Genomic DNA, 23,083 nt, shown 5'->3' with positions numbered 1-23,083 from the left:
TCCGACCTACGGATCGAACCTGGGTCTCCTGCATTGTAAGCAGACGCTTTACCGTCTGAGCCACCAGGGAAGTCAGGTGGGTTAGGGGGCATCCCTATGTCGCCAAACCCCTGCTTTAGGAATGCAAGCCTGAGGATACCGTGGCTCCCGGGCGCGTACTGGCCGCCAGGACGCCAGGGGGCGGGGCGGGGCGGGGCCGCGTGCGCCACGTCGAGCGCGCCGCCGCCTGGGCCCTCCCTTCTAAGGAGCGCGGAGCGCCTGAGGGGCCTAGCCGCGCCCCCGCAGAGGGTGGGGCGGAGGCGCTGTCTCGTGCGCGCGCGGGCACAAGATGGGGTAGAGCGCGCGCGGCGGCGGCGGCGTTGTCGTGAATTTCCGGGTGTGTTTATTTGCGTGCGCGGGGCCGCGGCGTCCCAGCTGGGCCGGCAGGCGGGTTTTGAATGCTCCGCGGCCCAAAGGCGGAGAGGCTGCCTTTATTTCTGTGCGGAAGGAGTGTGAGAGCTGGTGGTGAGGAGTCTAGGCGGTCAGCTACCCGCGAGGACTTGAAGTAGCCGCAACAGCGGAATCTAGAGTGGCGCCCGGCTCCCGCCCGGCTGCAAGTGCAGCCTGAGGGAAGGAGCCACAGCCCTAGTGACCCTCCTTCCTTTGTGTCTGGGTTGGAGTTACCACCTCGGCGCCGCGGGACTGCGCCGGTCGCCTGTGGGGGTGACGCCCCCTTCTCGGCGGGTCGGAGGTTCGCGGGGGGTCTTCAGGTACCCCTTGCTGCGGACGCTCAGGTGAGACACCTGTGAGGCCCCGAACTTCCCTGGCATGTGTCCCTAGCCCTGAATTTTTTTTCTGGAAGCCCTGTTGCCTCCTCTCAACCCCAACTTGATTTCCCAGTGAAAACTTGTGCGAAGGTTTGGGTAAGTTTGCGTCTCGCTTTTCTTTCAGAATTGGGTTTTCCGGAGGTTCAGTAGCCAGTTTAAGGGACTTAGAATTCTCGTTCAAGGGATACTTGTTAATCATTCTAATACTGTACCAGGAAGAGAAATATCTAAAAAGGAACTGGTTAACTGTTAACGGTTTTCCTGGATGAAACTGACCTTTATATTTCACAAGAGTCCTCACTTTACGTTGATGTGGTTACATAAAGGTGGGACGCTGAGAATTTGTTCATGTTTCAATGGGGACAGAGTTTAGGAAAACAGGTGAAACTTATTTAGTTTTAAGTTTTCTTTAGTTTTAACTTAATTTCTTTAGTTTTAACAGAGCTAGGTAAAGTTGAAAATTAGTTACAAGTGTTCAGAGTGTTTTTTGCCTTAGCTGTTGGACCTAACCTAAAAAGTTTATTTCTGTTTTTGTCAAACCAAATTTTATTACTGTAAAATTAAGGGACATTTTATGTTTGAGATCATAAAAACATTTATTAACACTTAAAAATTACCGTAGCCCTGGTCCTAACCATAATTTTTTCTTTTATTAAGCAGTTTCATGCCAGTACTGGGCATTTTGTGAACCTTGACAATAATGGGGAAATGCTTTGCTTACCTTTGTATGCAGCTGACACATATGGTTGTACTTTTTAGTCAATCTTGAAGCTTAATCATTATTACTCCTCTTCTGTGTGCTCGAAATTACTTGTGCTTGTCTCTTTGCACTCAGTGCATCACATTATAGTTATCTGTATTTTCCTTTTCTATCAGATAGTGAATTCCTTCATGGGTATAATTTAAGTTCTGTAGATTCAGGGCCCTACATAGGAGGGACTCAAATATTTATTGAGTAAAAACATTAATAAGCACATTTAGACACTCACTGTAATACATCAGTAGATTCTGTTTAAAAACTTGCAAACATTCTGATCTGGGGTTTATACTCATTGAGAAATTTGCATCATATTTGAAATAAAGTTGGTAGGAACTTCCGAGTATTATACTATGAAGAATATTATTCTGTTTTTATGTCCTCCTAATCTAAGAAATGACATCAGAGGATATTTTCTGTTGCTTTGTCATACTTAGCAGCTCAGCTGAAACTCATGGAGTAAGCCCATGAGAAATGTGTGAAGACATATCAGCTGACGCCCATCTTGAGTGAGAACTAATACTCAATACCGAGAATGCTCTATTTAGTTTTATGATGGCAGAGAAATCAAGAAGTTTGTAATTATTAGGACTTTAGTATGATCATTGTTTATAAAGTCTTAAAGGAAGTTTTATAATTGTACAAATGATCATGAGTATTGAAAAAAATTAAGATAGTATAGAAAAGAACAGAAAAGAAAGGGGAAAAAAGTCCCTAAATCTTGATTCTTGTAAGTAACCCAAACATTTTGTTGAACAGACTTCTAAACATCTCCATACGTATTTAGATGAGACCAACACATATTTTGTGGTACACATGGGATCATATTTAAAATTTTTTCAGTGATGTGTAATGAGCACCTTTCCATGTCAGTACATGGATGTGTGTCTTATTTTAAATGGCTGTATAATAGTCCATTGTATATACATACTCTAATTTTTTAAATCCATATTCAGAATGATGGGCATTTAGGTTGTTTTAATCTTTTTAATCTTACCCAAACACTCTTTTAACTCTTTTTGTGGATATTTTTTGCATACACATATGACTATCTCTTTGATGTAAATTCCTGGAAGTGGGATTTCTGGTTAAAAGAGAATGCTTACTTCAAATACATCGTACATTGCCTTCCAGAAAAGTTGCATCCACTTTGTACTCCCCTCAGGTACCTTTTTTTTTTAAACTTTTTATTTTGTGTTGGAATATAGCTAATAAACCAACCCATTCTGGTATTTTCGCCTGGAGAATTCCATGGACAGAGGAGCCTGGCGGGCTTCAGTCCATGGGGTGGCAAAGAGTCGGACAGGGCTGAAGCGACCTAGCACACACACACATAGTTAATTAACAATGTTGAGATTGTTTCAGGTGGACAGCTAAGGGGCTCAGCCATTCATACACCTATATCCATTCTCCTTGAAACTCTCTTCCCATCCAGGCTGCCACATAACATTGAGCAGAGCTCCCTGTGCTATGCACTAGGTCCTTGTTGGTTATCCGTTTTAAATACAGCACTGTGTACATATCTATCCCAAATTACCTATCTCTCCTCAGGTATCTTAAAAGAATACTAATTTCCTCACATTATTGAAAGCATTGGATTTTGTTTATTTAAAAAAAAATTTGCAAAAATAAAATCCTTTATGTTTTTCATTACCAGTGAGGTTGTACATCTTTTCATATCTTTATTGGGCTGACAAGAATTTGATGTTTTGCCTGTAGCTCATGGTTGACAGCTCAGAGAAAGAAAAATTTGAGGGAAGATGGATGCAAAAGCTCGAAATTGTTTGCTTCAACATAGAGAAGCCTTGGAAAGGGACATCAAAACATCCTACATTATGGATCACATGATTAGTAATGGAGTTTTAACAGTGTCAGAGGAGGAAAAAGTGAAAAATGAGGTAAAGCCTTCTGAGGCAGTGTATGCTTTCTTTTTGATTTTTTAAAAATTCAGTCTGTACTTTCTTAAAAATTTTTAGAATTTATTTCAAAATTTGTACTGGTGTCCACTAATTTATGTTGCAAATGTATTCTTTATAGTATACTGAATTACTTTTTTTTTTTTTTAGCCCACCCAACGGCAACGAGCAGCTATGCTAATTAAAATGATACTTAAAAAAGATAATCATTCCTATATATCGTTCTACAATGCTCTACTTCATGAAGGTTACAAAGATCTTGCTGCCCTTCTGCATGGTGGCATTCCTGTTATCTCTTCTTCCGATGGCAAAGATTCAGTTAGTGGAATAACTTCGTACGGTTTGTATCCACGATGCCTTCTATCACAATGGCTGTGTGGCTGAAGTTTGGTGGCTGAAATTTTGTTTTATTGTAGATGGTGTCTGCTGGAGAGACTTAACAGTTCAGTGAAACATGCATGTGAAAAAACTATAGTCTTGTTTTCCAATTCAGATATTTTTATTTGTGTCCATATTACTTTCTCATTTCCTTACCCAGTGAACTATCTACTTCTGAGATAATAATATAATTTATAAGCCTTTAAATTTTTCTCCAGTTTTGTGTTTACCAAGTTCGAGCATAGGAAAGAGCAAATCTTTAGAAATCTATGTTCTTGAAAGCAATTCCATATTCCTTCCTTTACACTCTCTTCTCAATCTTTAGTATGATAAAAAGATTGGAGAGTTAGAGAGGTAGAGGATGAGTTAAGGGCAGCTATAAATGGAGATTTTCATTGCTCTATAGTCGTCTTGAAAGGTATATCTTTTGTTGTGGGTGTTCTGAGAAATCAGAAAGTTAAAGTTAACACACTAGCCATGTTTTCTTCTCTTGGAAATTCTGGCAGAGATCTCAGCCTGTTCTCTTTGGTTTTTATGGAATTACTTGAGTAACCATTTCAAAGTTCTCTTCATTCATGCTTGTTTTGTTTTGGATTTCAGTAAGGACAGTCCTGTGTGAAGGTGGAGTACCACAGAGGCCCGTTGTTTTTGTTACTAGGAAGAAGCTAGTGAATGCAATTCAGCAGAAGCTCTCCAAACTGAATGGTGAACCAGGATGGGTCACCATATATGGGATGGCAGGTTGTGGGAAGTCTGTATTAGCTGCAGAAGCTGTTCGAGATCATTCTTTCCTAGAAGGTAAGTTTTGATTACCATTGCTGGCTAAGAAGATACTGTTTAGGCATTGCATTAGCTTTGTGTTGCTGATATAACAAATTACCAAAGCTTTTGGTGGCTTAAAACAACACAAATATTACCGTGTAGTTCTGGAGGTCAGAAGATCTTACTGGGCTAAAATCAAAGTGTCAGCAGTGCTTAGCTCCTTTTTGAGACTCAGGGGGAATCCTTTCCCTTCCATTTCCCACCTTTTAGAGGTGCCCTGTGTTCGTTAACTCACAGTCCTTTTTCTTATTTTCAAAGCTGGCAGTGCATAACATCTTCAGATCTTTTTCCTCTAATCTTTGCTTCTGTCATCACATCTGCTCTGACCTTCTTGCCTCCCTCTTACAAGGGCCCCTGTGATTATATTGGGCCAAATGGATAATCCAGGATAATGTTATCTCAAAATCCTTAATTTAATTGCACTTGCAGAGTCTCTCTTTGCTGTATAAGGGGCCATATATACAAATTCTGTGGAATAGGATGTGGACATCATGGGGAGGGGAGGGGCAGTTTTCTACCTACCATAGGTGATTAAATTTGAATTTAATTTTCTACCTCACCTGTCACAATGAAGCTTGACTACCCAGGCCAGTAAGTTCGTGTGTTATCAGTTGGCACTCATTATCCCTGGAATGAAACTAGTTCCTTTGTATCTAAATTCAAATTTTTAAAATTTATTTGGCTTTGTAGGGTCTTAGTTGCGTCATGTAGTATGTTTCATTGTGGTGCACGGACTCAATAGTTGTGGTTCACAGGCTTAGTTTCTCCTTGGCATGTGGGATCTTAGTTCCTTGACCAGAGATCGAACCTGAGTCCTCTGCCTAGCAAGGTGGATTCTGAACCAGTGGACCACCAGGAAAGTCCTTCCCCTTGACTGCCCCCCCATCTTAATAATTGAGGGAATTACATGGTTGAAAAAGTATCTTGAAAGGTTATGCAGCTTGTATCCCTGCCTTTCAACAGAACTGTACTAACATAGCTTCCTGGCAGTCGAGTGTTCTGGCAGAGTGCTGTAGGGAAGATTGTTGGAAACGCAGTTCCATTAATGACTTCCCAGGGGTGATTCTTTCTTGTATTTGGCATCCTGAATCATTAATACGAATTCCATTTATGGATTAATTCTATCATTTATTTACCTTTAAAAATAAAAATCTTTAGTAACTTATCTATCTTATGTGTAACTCCAAGAAAAAAAAATTGGAAGTTGACTGTAGCAAACAATGAGTTTTTGCAGACAGGCTTTATAGATTCATTAGACATCTGGCAACTGATTTTCGTTGCTTCAAATATTCTGTAGTCAAAAAGTGTTTGAGAATCTGTTATGGATTTTGGCACTGTTTTGGGCAAAATCCAGAAAGAAAGCACAGCCTGTGTATCTAAGAAATTTACTTACCATCTGGTAGGAGAGGAAGACAGGTTAACTATGATATATGTGATAATCTGAACATTAGAAACAAGTATAAGGTACATACAAAGTTGGAATAAAGGAAGGACACTTTCCATCAGGGGAAGAGAATGAGCAGGCCAGGCTTCCTGAATGAGATGACATTTTAGCTGGAGTTTGGAGAATAGAAACAAGTTTGGCAGGCGAACTCAGCAAGGATGGGAGAGTAGAGAAGGTGGGAAGGGAGTTGGGTAGTTACCAGAGTGAGGAAGGTCAGACTGTGCAGCAGAGAGTTTAGGACATTTGGCAGGTGCACTGCTGACCCGAATAAGTCCCGTAGATTCTCAGGGTATTCCCTAGCAGGAATTTTGTATAGCATTCTCAGTCTTTGGTTGCCTCCATCCATTAGTGAGTTTGGAGGAATTTAAAAAGATAGTTCCCAACTTCTAGTGGTTAATATTTTTTTTGTTGTTGTTTACAATATATAATCACCAGTTAAAATAGTTTGTGAGGAGGCTTCCCTGGTGGCCCAGTAGTTAAGAAACCATCTGCCAATGCAGGTGACACAGTTTGATGCCTGGTCCAGGAAGATTCCACATGCTGAGGAGTAACTAAGCCTGTGTGCTTTGGAACCCGTGCTCTGCAAAAAGAGAAGCCACCACAATAGAAGCCTACGCACCACACCTAGAGAGTAGCTCCTGCTCACTGCAACTAGAGAAAGCCTGAGAGAAGACCCAGGGCAGCAAAAAAAAAAAAAAAAGGCAAAAAAGTTTATGATGAGATGACACAATGAGTGGAATACGTGGTAAGCACCTGAGAGTTTTAGAAAGTTGGGGGCTGGGGCACAGCTTTTGTACACACCTGGTTTTACTTTATACATCACAGCCTTTGTTAATGGTGTTGGTCATACTGTTGTCAGAAATATGCCTGATTCCTAAACCCTGGTTTTTCTGTCTTGTTTTTATAGAGAAGTTTCAGGCGACTCAGAGCTATGCAAATCTCAGGGCCAAGGATTGATTTATTCACTTTTTTTTAACCTCTCCTGCAAAGTTGATCACCAAGGATATTTCAGGATAAAATTGGTTTAAATTTCTTTAGTGTGAAGTAAGGTTTTTGTTTCAATATAGTCTTAAATTTCCTTTAAAATATGTATAATATACCAATTTTTAGGATTAAAAGTTCTCTTTAATACTATTTAAATCACTCGATATTATTGGGGTGAATTTTCAATTTTAGGGTTTAAAATTGACCAACAAGCTATGGAATTAATTACCCAAGAATCATAGTATATAAAATGTAGTCTTGGAATATATTTTAACCACTTTGTTTTGAGAAAAGGTCAGGGATACTGGCAATTTTCTAGTGTATAATGAGCTTAATTCGTATTCCTAATAAGCATTAGTGAGATTTCAAGTACAGAGGGGTGAGTAAATCATATTCTTTAATTTACAGCTTATTTTCATATTAAGTCTATCTGAGTTTCTTAGTGTGTTCAGTTCAGTTGAGTCGCTCAGTCGTGTCCGACTCTTTGCGACCCCATGAATTGCAGCACACCAGGCCTCCCTGTCCATCACCAACTCCCGGAGTTCACTCAAACTCAAGTTCATAGAGTCGGTGATGCCATCCAGCCATCTCATCCTCTGTCGTCCCCTTCTCCTCCTGCCCTCAATCTCTCCCAGCATCAGTCTTTTCCATTGAGTCAACTCGTCGCATGAGGTGGCCAAAGTGCGTACATTTCCTTTAAAAAAAAAAAAATCCCATTCTCATTTCCCTTTCCCTCCTCTAAAGGAAAACACACTCTTCCTATGTGTCTCCTCTATGCAACTACAACACTACTTCATTCCTGACACTAGATACATGAGTTTTCCACATATCCAGCAATTCTTCAATACCAGCTGAGAGTCCTATGATTTAATTCATTTCTGATGCTACCTGCCTGGAGATAACATCAGATCACACACCACCCTGCCCCCACCCCAGCCCTTTCAGATGACAGTTGCCAGTCCAGGTTGTTACCTGTGCTTCTGAACTATACTTACTAGATTACTGGTTTATTAGACAAGCATAGGGGGGTTCCCAGGTGGCACTAGTAGTAAAGAACCCTCCTGCCAATGCAGGAGATGTAAGAGATGCAGGTTTGATCTCTGGGTTGGGAAGATCCCCTGGAGGAGGTCACGACAACCCCCTTCAGTGTTCTTGCCTGGAGAATCCCATGTACAGAGGAGGTTGGTGGACTACAGTCCATAAGGTTGCAAAGAGTCAGATGTGACTGATGCGATTTAGCACACATGCATGCATACAAGCATAAAACTCTGGAACAGCCTGACAGAAGAGATGTGTCAGGCATGATATGTGGGAACGGGTGCAGAGCCCTGTGCCCCATGTGGATGCATCACTCTCTGTGTACTCCCTGTGTTCACCAACCCACATGCTCTGAATCTCACCCTTTTGGTTTTTTACAGAATTTCCAATTACATAGGTGTAGTTGATTAAATCATTTGTGATTGAATGCAATCTCTAACCATTCCCTTCTCCCCAGAGGTCTGGAGGTAGGACTGAAAGTTCAGTAGTAATCAAGTGTTTGGTTCCCCTGGCAAGGTTCCCCTAAATCCCTAGGTATTTAGAGACTTCCTAGAAATTACTTTATTAACATAAACTCAGGTGTAGATGAAAGGGGCTTGTTATATGAACATAAGACACCATTTCACTTTTATACACTGGACAGTTTCAAGAACTAGGAACAAAACTGTTAAAAGATGCACTTAAGGCTCTCACATGGGAAATTACAAGGGATTTAGAGCTATGTGCTAGGAATAGTGACAAAGATCAAATATATGTATTTAATCACAGAATCATACCTCCCCATATGTGATCATTCTGATATTTTTAATATATGTGTACGCTGAAAAATCCCATGGGCGGAGGAGCCTGGTAGGCTGCAGTCCATGGGGTGGCGAAGAGTCGGACACGACTGAGCGACTTCACTTTCACTTTTCACTTTCATGCACTGGAGAAGGAAATGGCAACCTGCCGGGGTCCAGCCCCAGCAGGATCCAGGGATACCCTCAGGATGACGGCGTCGGCGATAAGGAAAGTAAAAGGGGAGAGAAAGAGGCTTGATCTTCCTTAGTTTATACAGAAAGCCAGTAAAGCTCCTGTGTTCCAAGAAGTCATCCTGGAAGAAGAACAGAGAGGGAAAGAAAGAAAAGGAAAGAAAGAATGACACGGGGAGACCAAGCTTCGGTGAGCGAGGCTCATAACTTTATTTTCAAAAGGAACTTTTATATCTTGACTTGTACATAGAGGGAAATGAAAGATGCAAAGTCATGCAGAGTCAGCCCAGACATCACATCTGTTTTGTCTTTATTGAAACCAGGATTTTTTCCTGCATACCTTTCCCATAAACAATGTTGTGTACATTATCTTCTGGCCTTGGAGGCCTGTGGACATTTTATGACCCTTTTTTGATAAAGGTTGATCAACCAGAAAACTTATTTTCCTTGAAGTGTTTTTTCTTTATATTTCTAATCTATGTTAGCCTCAGAAAGTGCTAAACAGAGTTACATTCTCACGGAGCAAAGGTGCAGTGAGTTACAACAAAGAAAGAAACAATTAGCTCAAAGGTCTGCTGTGGTAATTCCAAGGCTACTACTTGTTTTTCTTACATTCCAACTATTTTAACCAATGCACTCCCAGGTGCACAATGGATAAGGGATATGGAAACTTGGCAGCAAGCATTGGCTCAGCAATGAAATCTTACACCAGCACTACTCTAATAGTTTTTAACTCTTCAAAAGGCTCTATATTTTTAGAATGTTTTAGGCTTCCCATGTCTCTCACGCTTGGGAGGCTGTGAACAATCATGTGCGTAGCTGCAAGAGTCTAGATAAACCTGTCAGGCAAGCTAGAAAGCCATCAGAGGGGTTTGAATTGAAACACTCCTATCATGCCCAGGAGACTTATTAATTAAAGCCCTAAGTTGACTTTTTCCAGAGAAAAGTGGTCGGGGATAGCCCCCTGTTAATATCAGAAGAGTTGGTGAAAGGCACAAAATAGTAGGACAGACAGATTCTGGATTTGGGGTAGATGCTCGAGCAGGTCCAGGGGGTCCCTTGAGTCCTGATCCGCCTTGCTCGTCAGGCCACCTCCACATGACCTTGTCATGGGTGGGATCTCCCATGCTGGCTCCCGGCAGCAACCCACTCCAGTGTTCTTGCCTGGAGAATCCCAGGGATGGGGGAGCCTGGTGGGCTGCCATTTGTGGGGTTGCACAGAGTCGGACACGACTGAAATGACTTAGCAGCAGCAGCAAGTCACTTTAGTCATTTCTGACACTTTTCGACCCTCTGGACTGTAATCGTCAGGCTTCTCTGTCCATGGGATTCTCCAGGCAAGAAAACTGGAGTGGGTTGCTGTGTCCTCCTCCAGGGGATCTTCCTAACCCAGGGATTGAACCCACATCTCTTATGTCTTCTGCATAGGCAGGCAAGTTCTTTACCACTAGCACCACCTGAGAAGCCTACTTAATCTGTATTCTTTGTAAATATACAGGGTATATAAATACCAGATTTGATTGCCCTCCTATCTGTGCATTCCTATCAGTAACATGTGATGACTCCTATGTCCTCACTTCCTAGTAATAGTAGGTTATCTTCCATCTTTGAGATTATTGACAAGCTAGCAGATGTGAAATGATATCTTAGTTTACATTTCTGTGATAACTTGAGCTTGACCATTTCTGTATAAGTTTTTTAGCTTTTTGAGTTTCCTTGTTATGAAGTTGATATCATTTGTGGTATCAGTGATACCACATCATTGTTTTTTTCCATCTTGTTGCTTTTAAGGAGTTTATTAAATACTATAGATAGTAGGACTTACTGGTTTTAGACTCTGTAAATACTTTCTCCTTATATCATCTATATTAACTTTGTCCTAGATGTCCTTAATAGAAATCTTTAATTCTGATGTCAGATTAGTCAACTTTTTTGCCTTCTATTTTGTGCTTCCTGAACTTGAAGTAGTCCTATTATCCAGTATCATTATTATCATCCAGTAGTCAGGTATGGATGTGAGAGTTGGATCATAAAGAAGGCTGAGCACCAAAGAACCAATGCTTTCGAATTGTGGTGCTGGAGAAGACTTTTGAGAGTTCCTTGGACAGCAAGGAAGTCAAACCAGTCAATCCTAAAGGAAATCAACCCTGAATATTCATTGGAAGATATGATGCTGAAGCTCCAATACTGTGGCTGACTGATGAAGAGCTGACTTATTGGAAAAGACCCTGACCCTGGGAAAGATTGAAGGCAGGAGGAGAAGTGGGTAACAGAAGTTGAGATGGTTAGATGGCATCACCAACTCAATGGACATGAGTCTGAACAAACTCCAGGTGATAGTGAAGGACAGGGAAGCCTGACATGGGGTCCATGGGGTCGCAAAGAGTTGGACACAACTTAGCGACTGACAGCAAAAGTCCTGTTATAGTCTTACCATTCATATTTAGCTCTTTAATCTGAAGTCTGCTTTTGCATATCCATTAGTTCAAGAGTAGATACTTCGCTAAAGGTAGAGTTGGACACAACTGAAAGACAATAACAACAAAGATAAATTTTAATCTCTGGAGTTGATGTCTGTTCTAAAATATAGGAATATTGGATGTTGCCATTGTTATAAAACCTTGTTTTTTCTTTTGAAAGTGCTGTATGGGTAACTGTATGGGTTACAAACTTCATTAAAACTGGTTTCTGTAGAAACTGTGTTACCTTAGGGTGGTCGGTATAAATTGATGAACACTATGAAGTTCTTAACTATTTTTGTCTATATATTTTTAAGAAACCCAGTTTCTTTTTGAAAGTTCAGCCATTTAATTTGATGCATTAAAAATTAAAAGTTGATGAATTTTTCCACCATTTACACGATTGTATTTCAGTGCTGAGTTTCTAAGGATGTGGAAGTTTTCTTTAGAAAAAAGAAAGCTTTAGAGGCTGTCTGTTTGCTTCCTTCCTTCCCAGGACTTCCCTGATGCTATTAGATTATTAATTGCTACCTTGATAAACCTCTTGTGAGAGTAGGATGGGTTAATTTTCTCTGAATAAAGGCAGGGTTTTTTTTTTTTTTTTGCTTAAATTTCTCTGAGTGAATTATAGGTACAAGCCTCATTCAAGGCTAAATTGCTCCCTCTTGTGCCCACAGTCAGGATGTTTGGATTCTTTCTGAAATGTGAAATTTATGCTCCCAGTGATAGGTTTGCAGATCAGTTGGTCTTTTGGTCTGTTTTTTTTTTTTTTTCTGACCACACCATGAATTATTCAGGATCCTAATTCTCTAACCAGGGATCAAACCTGTGCCTTGGAGAAGGAAATGGCAACCCACTCCAATACTCTTGCCTGGAAAATCCCATGGATGGAGGAGCCTGGTAGGCTACAGTCCGTGGGGTCACAAAGAGTCAGACATGACTGAGTGACTTCACTTTCACTTTCCTGCAACAAAAGCGCAGAGTCTTAACCACTGGACCAGCAGGGAATAGTCCTGTTTGTCTTTCTCTCCAAGCAATAATTTGTTATTTTTCTTACATATGTTAGTAATGCCCTAATTTACTCCTAAGGTTAGGAGAGAGACCTTTGATGTAGATAGTAGATATTTTGGAGAAGGCAATGGCAACCCACTCCAGTATTCTTGCCTGGAGAATCCCAGGGACGGCAGAGCCTGGTGGGCTGCTATCTATGGGGTCACACAGAGTTGAACACGACTGAAGCGACTTAGCAGCAGCAGGTATTTAAATTTAAATCTGCAGAGTTCATTAGCCAGTTGTGTCTGGCTACTTTCTTTACCTTGTCTTGAACCTTAGGATAAGTTTTAAAAATCTTAAGTAGAAAGCACAAATTAAAGAAAAACCCCTTAGGAGCAGCATGTAGTTTAAAACTGTTTTAAACATTACAGTAGTTGTATTTCCATTTAAAATGAAGTAAAATTTCTTTTCACTTGTCCTTCTTTCTTTTCTCCTAAATTCTTCACTAGAGGTAGTCATGGTTAACAGTTTAGAGTGAGATTTTCCAAACTTTTTCCTGTGCATTTACACACATGTACATACACAGAAGAGCTGGACACAATTGAGTGACTGAACACTGTCACCAACACAGAACACCACTGTAGCACTAAGCAAAGCCCCAAGGAATTACTGTTTCATAACTGTTGACTTTAACAAGCCTAGAGAACTTCACTAAGCTTTCAGGAGGAAAGAGTAAGACTTGTTGGGATTTCCCTGGCAGTCCAGTTGTTAAGAATCCACCTTTCAGTGGGGTTCAATCCCTGGTTGGGGAACTAAGATCACACATATCTCGAAGCAGCTAAGCCCGTGTGCTGCAACTGCTGAGCCTTCATGATCTAGAGCCCATGCTCTGCAACAAGGGAAGCCACCCCAGTGAGAAGGCTGCACACTGCAACCAGAGAGTAGCCCCCAGTGGCCTCAACTAGAGAAAGCCTGCATGCATCAATGAAGATGCAGCGCAGCCAAAATAACAAAGTGTGGGACTTGTTGTTTACCTTCATCTAAGACATAGGCACTGCTGATAATCAAACCGTGCTTAACAGCCCTGCCTTATCTCAGTTACGTGAATTCTTTCTTTTGGTCATTTGTCGTCTTTTAGATTCTCATGTAGTTACTACGCATTTCATTGCCAAATTCTGATCTAGGTCCTTTCCTCTCACTCCCAAGCCTTTGCTGTAACTTCTAGACTTCCTCCTCTGTGGTCAGGAAACTCCTCTATATCATCAACCCTTCTTAGACCTCCTTGTCGTGTGTGAAACGGGCCAGTTTTCCTGAGGATACCTCCTTCTCTGTAGCCTTTTTCAGTGGTGTGGTAACCCTTTTCCTTTTCTATTTCACATATTTCAGCACCAAGAAATGGGTGGATGCTTTCTTTGATCTTTATTGCTTCATCTGGGCCTTTAATACTCCTTTCTCCAGCTAATTTTTTTGTCCTTTGAAGCTTATTTTTCTAATCTTGCCTGGTTATGTTATAGCCCTCTGATTGATTGATGATTGAAGTTCTTAGTTATAAATTTAAGTCCTCCTTCTGCTGGCAGTCTTAGTGATTTGATATCTATGTGGATGAGTCATCCGAAACCTTGGCCTCTCAATTCCTTGACTTATGTATCTACAGTGACCATTTTCTTCACTCCCCTTCAGCCATATAATTTACTGATCACAGGTTGGATCCTGGCCTTTGGCATTACCAGAAATGATACCACTTTTGAAATCTTGACTATAAAATTCTATTCCACCCTGCCTACCTCCATCTATTCTATTTTTCAAGTTCACTACAGTTTTCTGTGTCCTATCCATTAATAGCATAATATCCTTACTGTTTGTCTCATCAGCCCCCTCTCAGCCTTGGGCCTAGATTTTTATTGCCTATTATTCAGTTGCTCCTCAGTACATACTCTTTAGTTCTCTCCTTATCTTGAATGAAAGCTGATGGCTTCTCTGTGCTCCCTGTTGCTTTATCCAGACTTTATTTCCATCTTCTTTGCAGAAGAAAATCACCTAACTGAACTTCAGTTTAAATTCATGATCATGCTTTGGCAATTTTACTTAGTTTATTTAGTAGATGTGTAATCATTGTATTGGGCTTCCTTGGTGGCTCAGTGGTAAAGAATCCACCTGCCAGTGCAGGAGACATGGTTTCAGTCCCTGGGTTGGGAAGATCCCCTGGAGAAGGAAATGGCAACCCACTCTAGTGTTCTTGCCTGGGAAATCCAATGGACAGTGAGCTTGGCAGCCTTTGGCCCATAGGGTTGCACAGAGTCGGACGTAGTGACTTAGCACATGTGGCTTGATTAACAAAAATGATGACAATGTCAGTTGACAGTAGCAGTAATAATAATGTCTGTTCTTATTATACTGCTTACTAGTTCAAAGCTTAATTATATGAAAGGTAGTCTCATCCGTATCACTAATAATCTTATCTGTTATAACCTTTTAACATAGCCAAATCACATATTATATACATTAATTTCTTATAATAACTGAAATAGGGGTAAACAGTCTTATTCTAGTATTGTATATGAAATTGAAGTTAGTGATTTGCTAAAGGTATCATAGCTAGTAAGCAGTAGAGCCAGACTTGAGCCTAACTTCTTACTTGAAGTCTTTATATGAGAATGATAATTAACGAGTTATGTGTTCCCAGGAACCACATCAGTGGTTCTCAGTCAGAGGTGATTTTTTCCCCCCTCAAGGGGTATGTGACAAACTTCGGAGACATTTTTGGTTGACATAACTGGGGAGAGGAAGTGCTGCTGGCATCTAGTGGATAGAGGCCAGGGAGGCTGCTAAATGTCCTGTAATGCTCAAGACATTTCCCTCACAACAAAGAATTATCTGGCCCAAAATGTCCAGAGTGCTTCTGTTGAGAAACTGTTGTACAATAATCATTGAGGACACAGGACAAAGATTTGAAAGTTTGTTTAGTAAGATTTTACTGATACGTAGCAGATTAACACCAAACTTCAGATGATTCACATCTTCAACTTTTCTTAGATTTGGGCTCTGAAGCTCAATAACAGTCTACAAACAAATATAAACTCTGAATCAAGAGAAGTTTGAAGATGTGATGAAATCAAAGATTGGAACAAATCTTTACTGCTGCTTATCAGTAAAATCTTTCAAAGGGGGACTCCTGTTTAAAGACCTTAAATTTATTTTCCTTTTCCTCACCAGATTGTTTCCCAGGAGGCGTGCATTGGGTGTCAGTTGGGAAACAGGACAAATCCGGGCTTCTGATGAAACTACAGAACCTTTGTGCACGATTGGATCAGGATGAGAGCTTCTCCCAGAGGCTTCCACTTAATATTGAAGAGGCTAAAGACCGTCTCCGCATTCTGATGCTGCGCAAACATCCAAGGTACAGATGGTCGTATTCAGTTGATGTGTGAAGTCCCAGTGAGACTTAACTACTGACATCTGGAGAACATCATAACCTTTTCTTGCTCTTGGGTAGAAGATTGAAAAAGAACCTTTTTTCAAAGAGGTTTAGCACAGAGGTTCTTTGTTATTATGCATAAAAAAGTTGCTTTTGTGCTCTTTTTCTTGTATTTAAAAAAAAAAGAAGTGGTTGCCACTGGCGTTTGTATGATACCTGCCGTGTTCTCTCTTGTGTACCATTGTAAGTTCTTAAGAAATATTTCCTAAGTAGGTGATCTTTATTAGAAAAATGCAAACGTTTTACCTTGAAACCATCATTTCTAATAGATTAACATAGAACAAAGGACAGAATAAGTGTAGGCAACTTGTGAAAGACGGAGTCAGGAAAGATTTTTATTTAATGGGATCCTTCTGTTGTGTTATTTCAGTTTTTGGGTATACATGTAACTCTTCTACTTCCCTATACTTTATTATTTTTTTTTTTTTTTCCCACTGATGTTCGGCTACAAACCATTCTTAGTGCCCACGGTTCTGAGCACTGAGCGTAGAAATAGCCGCTTCCTCTCTGCCCCAACGGCACTGGCGCAGCAGGGCGGCCGCACCCGTGGTGCCGGCGAATCCAGCATCTGCAGGGCAGTTTCCCTATACTTTAGTAGTTTCTTTTATTTCAATACTTTATTAAATAAATACTATTATAATTATGTGCCAGGAAGTATTACCAGCTATTTCATAATTTTCATTAACCATAGGGAGACAGAAGCTTAGTTGTTGCCTTTCTTAAGAGTTAAAGGATTTAGTCAGCAATTTGGTTTCTGTGATCTAGCAGCCCTTCTTTCATTGGTTCATTTAACCAACAATGAGTGTTGTGCCAGGTTCTGGGTCAAGTGCTACAAGTACGAAGATGAATAAAGCGTTCCTTGTGAGTGTAACATTAAATTGGGTGAGAATTAGGTAATGGCTCTGAATTTTTTTTATTGCCCTGATGCACCTAATGATGCTATATGCTTTCATGTGTAACAGTGGCTGGAGTATGGCAGTGATTCCCAAATTGGTAAGAGGATTCATATCAGGATATTGGGGGAGAGGAATAATTTTTGGGAAAAAAACCTAGTGATTATGATCATACTCACTACAGAGAGCAGACTCCCCTCTCTCTGGTTTCTTTACTAGATAACTCCATTATCTTGCTCTTGCCTTGATAGTCACTAGTATCTATTTTCATGGAGAAGTAGGATTGAGATCACTAACCGCTTCCTCTTTTCTTGCTCAGTAACTTCTCCTTAGTCCTTCTTTCTTTCTCTGCAAAAATAAAAATGATTTCTGTTTAGGAAATTACTGTAACCACTCTCAGATATATCAGACCATGTTATATAAAGGTAGTCATTTTGTTACTCAGCATCATTTTGGTTTATGCTTTTGTAATTTTCCAACCTGTGTATATTCCTAGAGTCTTTTTTTGTAGTGTACAGAAGTAGTGTGCCAGCCAGATAAACACGCTAGTGTATAATTATGCTGTCAGGTTTTAGTTGTATTTTTTCCTCTATTTGTTCTGGTGAGTATAAAAGAGTTTTTAGAGGGACCAGTTAGGAATTAGCACAGAGGTTCTTTGTCATTATGCATAAACAAATTGATTTCTTGGATGGAAAAAAAAGCCCACTAGTGTACCAAGTGAAAAATAGTATTTGCTGATGCATTCTGTTAGGTTGGAACATATGAAATTGCTAGTTTTATAGGTAAAAAATGGTCAAATATTGTTCTGTGATGCTTTCTAATGCTAACCTAAGCCCAGTTCTTATTTTGTTTGGGTGCTTAAAGTTGGAATTGGAAGAAGCTCCTTATTTGGATAGTTCTTTTTAGATGCTAGGAGGCTTATTTCTAATATTTACATGGTATTCACAGTTCTCTTTTTGTAAGTCCCTTTAATATGAAATGATTTGGGGTGGAAGGAAGGGGAAGTCTCTAAATCTTTTTCTTATTGGTATATCCTATAAGGGATACCAAAGAAAAGAACAACCAATATAGACATCTTTTTAAAAAAATTTTTGTAAATTAGAAAAAAACCAAAACACAGTCATGCTCTTTCTTTGTTTTTTTGAAAGGAAGTTTAAAATAAATGTCATTAGTGGCTCAATACAGTTTTTTTTTCTTTTTAAGGTCTTTATTGATCTTGGATGATATTTGGGATCCTTGGGTGTTAAAAGCTTTTGACAATCAGTGTCAAATTCTTCTCACAACTAGAGATAAGAGTGTTACAGATTCAGTGATGGGTAAGTATTATTTTCTTTTTATGATGATTCAATTACATTTAAATATGTGGCATACCAAATTGCTTACTATGTCTTGGTGATTTTGCAGGTCCTAAATATGTAGTGCCTGTGGAGAGTGGTTTAGGAAAAGAAAAAGGACTTGAAATTTTATCCCTTTTTGTTAATATGAAGAAAGCAGATTTGCCAGAACAAGCTCACAGTATTATACAAGAATGTAAAGGTATAATTATTTATTTTGTGTATGAGGGAGTTAATAGAGATATTAATTTACCCTTTTGTAAGATAAGCTAATGAACAAGACAAATTACTTTTTTTTTACAAAAATAGGATACAAATTCAATTCAAGTTCCCATAGACTATAAACTAGGAGACACTGGAATATATCCAGGGACATAAAAAAAAGTACAAAATTTCATGGTCTAAAGATAGTGAAATTATACAGAGTCTGTTTTCTTAATACTGTGGAATTATGTTAGAAATCAATATCAAAAGGTATTTGAAAATAACCCATATATCTTCAAGTGCAATGTGACATTTACAGAGAGAGATCTTTGACTTAGTATTGAAAGTCTCAATAAAGTTAGAAGACTAAAAACACAGAGGGTGATTGCAGAGAAGAAAATATTTAAATGAGAAATTAATACCCAAATGAGAAATTAATATCAAAGATACTTGAAAAAAATCCTACGTATTTGGTAATTAAATTTCTACATTTAAATGATGGGTGTATCTAAGAATCCATAGCAAGGAAAATTTTAAATTATTTGTAATAGAATAAAAATGAAAAGAGAATTTACCAGTATTTGTTGCATGCAGCTGAAGCTGTTCAACACAATTAAATATAGTGTGGAGTCTTGAATAAGCTGTGAAAACAAATGATGGACATTAGCATAAAATTTTGTGAAGTTTGAACAAAATCTGTATTTTAGTTAATAATACTGTCACATGTTAGTTTCCTGTTTTGTTTTTTTTCACAATGGTAATTCTCTATCTTCTCAGAATCGGATTAGAAGTTTTCAAGCTTCATTTTTTTTTTTTTAAATCACTAATATAATGCATTTTCTAGATTTTTAGCAGTAATTGTTGTTCAGTTGCTCAGTCGTGCCTGAACTCTTTGCAACCCCAGGGACTGCAGCACTGCCAGGCTTCCCTTACCATCACCAACTCCCAGAGCTTGCTCAAACTCAGATCCATTGATTTGAGTGATGCCATCCAACCATCTCGTCCTCGGTTGTCCCCTTCTCCTCCTGCCCTCAATCTTTCCCAGCATCAGGATCTTTTCTAATGTCAGCTCTTTGCGTCAGGTGGCCAGAGTATTGGAGTTTCAGCATCAGTCCTTCCAGTGAATATTCAGGATTGATTTCCTTTAGGATGGACTGATTGGATCTCCTTGCAGTCCAAGGACTCTGAAGAGTCTTTTCCATCACCACAGTTCAAAAACATCAATTCTTCAGCACTCAACCTTCTTTATGGTCTAACTCTGTTGGACCATACATGACTACTGGAAAAGCCGTAACTTTCACTCTGTGGGCCTTTGTTGGCAAAGTAATGTCTCTTCTTTTTAATATTCTATCTAGGTTTGTCATAGTTTTTCATCCATAGAGCAAGCGTCTTTTAATTTCATGGCTGCAGTGATTTTGGAGCCCAAGAAAAGAAAGTCTCTCATTGTTCCCATTGTTTCCCTGTTTGTCATGAATGATGGGAGTGGATGCCATGATTTTCGTTTTTTGAATGTTGAGTTTCAAGCCAGCTTTTTCACTGTGCTTTTTCACTTTCATCAAGAAGCTCTTTAGTTCCTCTTCACTTTTCTGCCGTACAGGTGGTGTTATCTGCGTATCTGAGGTTATTGATATTTCTCCCGGCATCATGATTCCAGCTTGTGCTTCATCAAGCCCAGTATTTTGCATGATGTACTCTGCATACATGTTAAACAAGCAGGGTGACAATATATAGCTTTGATGTACTCCCTTCCCAATTTTGAACCAATCTGTTATTCCATGTCTGGTTCTAATTGTTGCTTCTTGACCTGCATACAGGTTTCTCAGGAGGCAGGTAAGGTGGTCTGGTATTCCCATCTCTTTTTAAGAATTTTCCACTGTTTGTTGTGATCCCCACAGTCAAAGGCTTTAGCGTAGTTAATAAAACAGAAGTTGATATTTAGTAGTAATACTAGATGCCAAAATACATGAAACTACCGCAAAGTTTTAAGTGAATATGAACTAGCAATCTAGCATTCTATTCATACCAAGTCAAACAGGTGGAATCAAAATGTCACAAATTTTTGAGCTAGAAAAAATTCATAATTTTTATAAAATATATATTAATGCATACTATTTATATATGTATACAAAAGCTTTTTTACTACACTTGATAAAGGCTTGAGAAGACTACAACAAAAAAGATGAAGAAATTGGAAAACATTAAGTGAAGTGGAGCACTGAATATGAAATAGAAAAAGTGAAAAACTAGGTAAAAGTAAGAGGTCATCACATAGTCCAGTTGTTTTTAAATATGACTTCTCATTAGAAAGCTCCAAACATGGAGCTTTGGAGAAAAAAAGCAATACCTGGGCATTTGTATTTTTCAAAAAATTCCTACATAATTCTGATATATATCTGAATTTTAAAAGTGATTACAGGTTTTTCTATTAAATGGTAGTTTTAGTGATAATAGAATTCTGTTATTTTCTGTTGACTAATCATGGTACAGTGGTATTAACTGAATAATAGTTACATAATTGCAACAATAAAAGATGTTTATCAGTTTTCACAATCAATAGCCAATGAAAAATAACAGATAATTGCAATTGCAAGCCATACTGGAAACATGATTAACCTAACAATATAAAATAATTACATAAAATTTGGGGGGTTATGTAGAATGATGTGTAAGTGCAAGTGCATACATGCTCAGATTTTCATCTGCCCAGCCAGTCTATGTATTCTTTTGGTTGGTGCATTTAATCTATTTACATTTAAAGTAATTATCAGTATATATGATCCTATTACCATTTTCTTAATCATTTTGGCTTTATTTTGTGTAGGCCTTTTCCTTCTCTTGTGTTTTCTGCCTAGAAAAGTTCATCTAGCATTTGTTGTAAGGCTGGTTTGGTACTGCTGAATTCTCTTAATTTTTGTTTGTCTGGAAAGCTTTTGATTTCTCCATCAAATCTGAACAAGAGTCTTGCTGGGTAGAGTATTCTTGATTATAGGTTTTTCCCTTTCATCACTTTAAATATATTGTGTCATTCCCTTCTGACTTGTTGTTTCTGTTGAGAAATCAGCTGATAACCTGATGGGAGTTCCCTTGTATGTTATTTAGCGTTTTTCCTTTGTTGCTTTTAATGCTTATCTTTGTCTTTAATTTTCGTCATTTTGATTACTGTGTGTCTCAGTGTGTTCCTTCTTGGGTTCATCCTGCCTGGAACACTCTGTTCTTCCTGGACTTGGTTGACTATTTCCTTTCCAATGTTAGGGAAGTTTTTAGCTATTATGTCTTCAAATATTTTCTTGGGTCCTTTCTCTCTCCCTCTTCTCCTGGGACCCTTATAATGCTAACATTGGTGTATTTAATGTTGTCCCAGAGGTCTCTTAGGTTCTCTTCATTTTTTCTCCATTCTTTTTTCTATATTCTGTTCTGCAGCAGTGATTACCACCATTCTGTCCTCCAGGAAAATTTTCCATTCTTCTGCCTCCATTATTCTGCTATTGATTCCTTCTAGTGTATTGTTCATATCTGTTCTTTAGTTCTTCTGCATCTTTGGTAAACATTTCTTGCGTTTTTTCCATTCTGTTTCTGAGATCCTGGATCATCTTCACTATCATTATTCTAAATTATTTTTCTAGAAGGTTACCTATTTCCACTTCATTTCGTTGTTTTCCTGGAGTTTTATCTTGTCTCTTCTTCTGGCACATAACTTTTTGCTTTTTCATTCTGATTAACTTTCTATAATATAGTTTTTGTTTTGGAGGCTGTGGGATTGGGCTGCTTCTTGCTTCTTCTGTCTGCCCTTGAACATGATAATTTAACATATGACATTCAGAAACTTTACTAGAATATTTAGTATTTTAGGTTCTTCACGGCAACCCACTCCAGTACTCTTGCCTGAAGAATCCCATGGACGGAGGAGCCTGGTAGGCCGCAGTCCATGGGGTTGCTAAGAGTCGGACACGACTGAGCGACTTCACTTTCACTTTTCACTTTCATGCCTTGGAGAAGGAAATGGCAACCCACTCCAGTGTTCTTGCCTGGAGAATCCGAGAGACAGCAGAGCCTGGTGGGCTGCCATCTATGGGGTCACACACAGTTGGACACGACTGAAGTGACTTAGCAGCAGCAGCAGTGTGGTACCCTAAATGGATAGTGATATTTTGTTGTTCATTCATTAGTTAAAATAATAGTTAATGAAGACACATATGTTATGCATGGGGTAAGATGAAGACATGGCCTGTGCTCTCAAAGAATAAAAAATATAGTGAGAGTCAAGCTTTAATTTTTTTTGTTGGGATTTTATTTCTTTTATTTTTACTTTCTGGCCATACCTTGTGACTTGTGGCATCTTATTTCCCTGAATTATTTTGCAGGGATAGAGCCCATGTCCTTGGCAGTCATCATGGAGTCCTAACCATCAGACCATCAGGGAATTCCCATAATTTTCAGTCTTATCCATTTAATGGCAAATCTTGAGCATTATCTGTCATTAAAATCTTTTGAAAAAAATTTACCAGTGGCATAATATTGTGATATATTTTCATTTATTTAGTCATTTCCCTGTTATTATTTAAAATTCTTTTACTATTTTAAGCAATGCTGTAATTAACATCCTTAAATG

At 39.1% G+C, this 23,083-nt stretch overlaps 1 protein-coding gene and 1 non-coding gene across 4 annotated transcripts in view; one reads left to right on the top strand and one right to left on the bottom strand.

The window, feature by feature from the left end:
* The first annotated feature begins 324 nt into the window (after window positions 1-324).
* APAF1 (apoptotic peptidase activating factor 1) overlaps window positions 325-23,083 on the top strand; it is an 89,839-nt gene continuing 67,080 nt past the window's right edge. Inside the window, exons 1-7 of one of the 3 annotated variants that reach the window (XM_027542075.1) lie at window positions 325-773; window positions 3,283-3,461; window positions 3,630-3,819; window positions 4,458-4,655; window positions 15,782-15,965; window positions 18,140-18,252; window positions 18,341-18,472. In XM_027542075.1, the coding sequence (XP_027397876.1) occupies window positions 3,324-3,461; window positions 3,630-3,819; window positions 4,458-4,655; window positions 15,782-15,965; window positions 18,140-18,252; window positions 18,341-18,472 (955 nt within the window). In that variant the 5' untranslated portion in view covers window positions 325-773; window positions 3,283-3,323. Of the gene's footprint in view, window positions 774-3,282; window positions 3,462-3,629; window positions 3,820-4,457; window positions 4,656-6,797; window positions 6,869-15,781; window positions 15,966-18,139; window positions 18,253-18,340; window positions 18,473-23,083 lie in introns of those variants that run through there. The other 2 variants (XM_027542076.1, XM_027542078.1) reach the window with 2 other exon arrangements.
* Window positions 16,479-16,612, bottom strand: LOC113893850. The gene has a single exon (XR_003511373.1). It is a non-coding gene; the product is annotated as a small nucleolar RNA SNORA43 (small nucleolar RNA).

This window comes from Bos indicus x Bos taurus, chromosome 5 (assembly GCF_003369695.1).
Source record: "Bos indicus x Bos taurus breed Angus x Brahman F1 hybrid chromosome 5, Bos_hybrid_MaternalHap_v2.0, whole genome shotgun sequence".
NCBI classification, from domain to species: Eukaryota; Metazoa; Chordata; class Mammalia; order Artiodactyla; family Bovidae; genus Bos; species Bos indicus x Bos taurus.
This window is presented reverse-complemented; position numbering and strand designations above follow the sequence as displayed.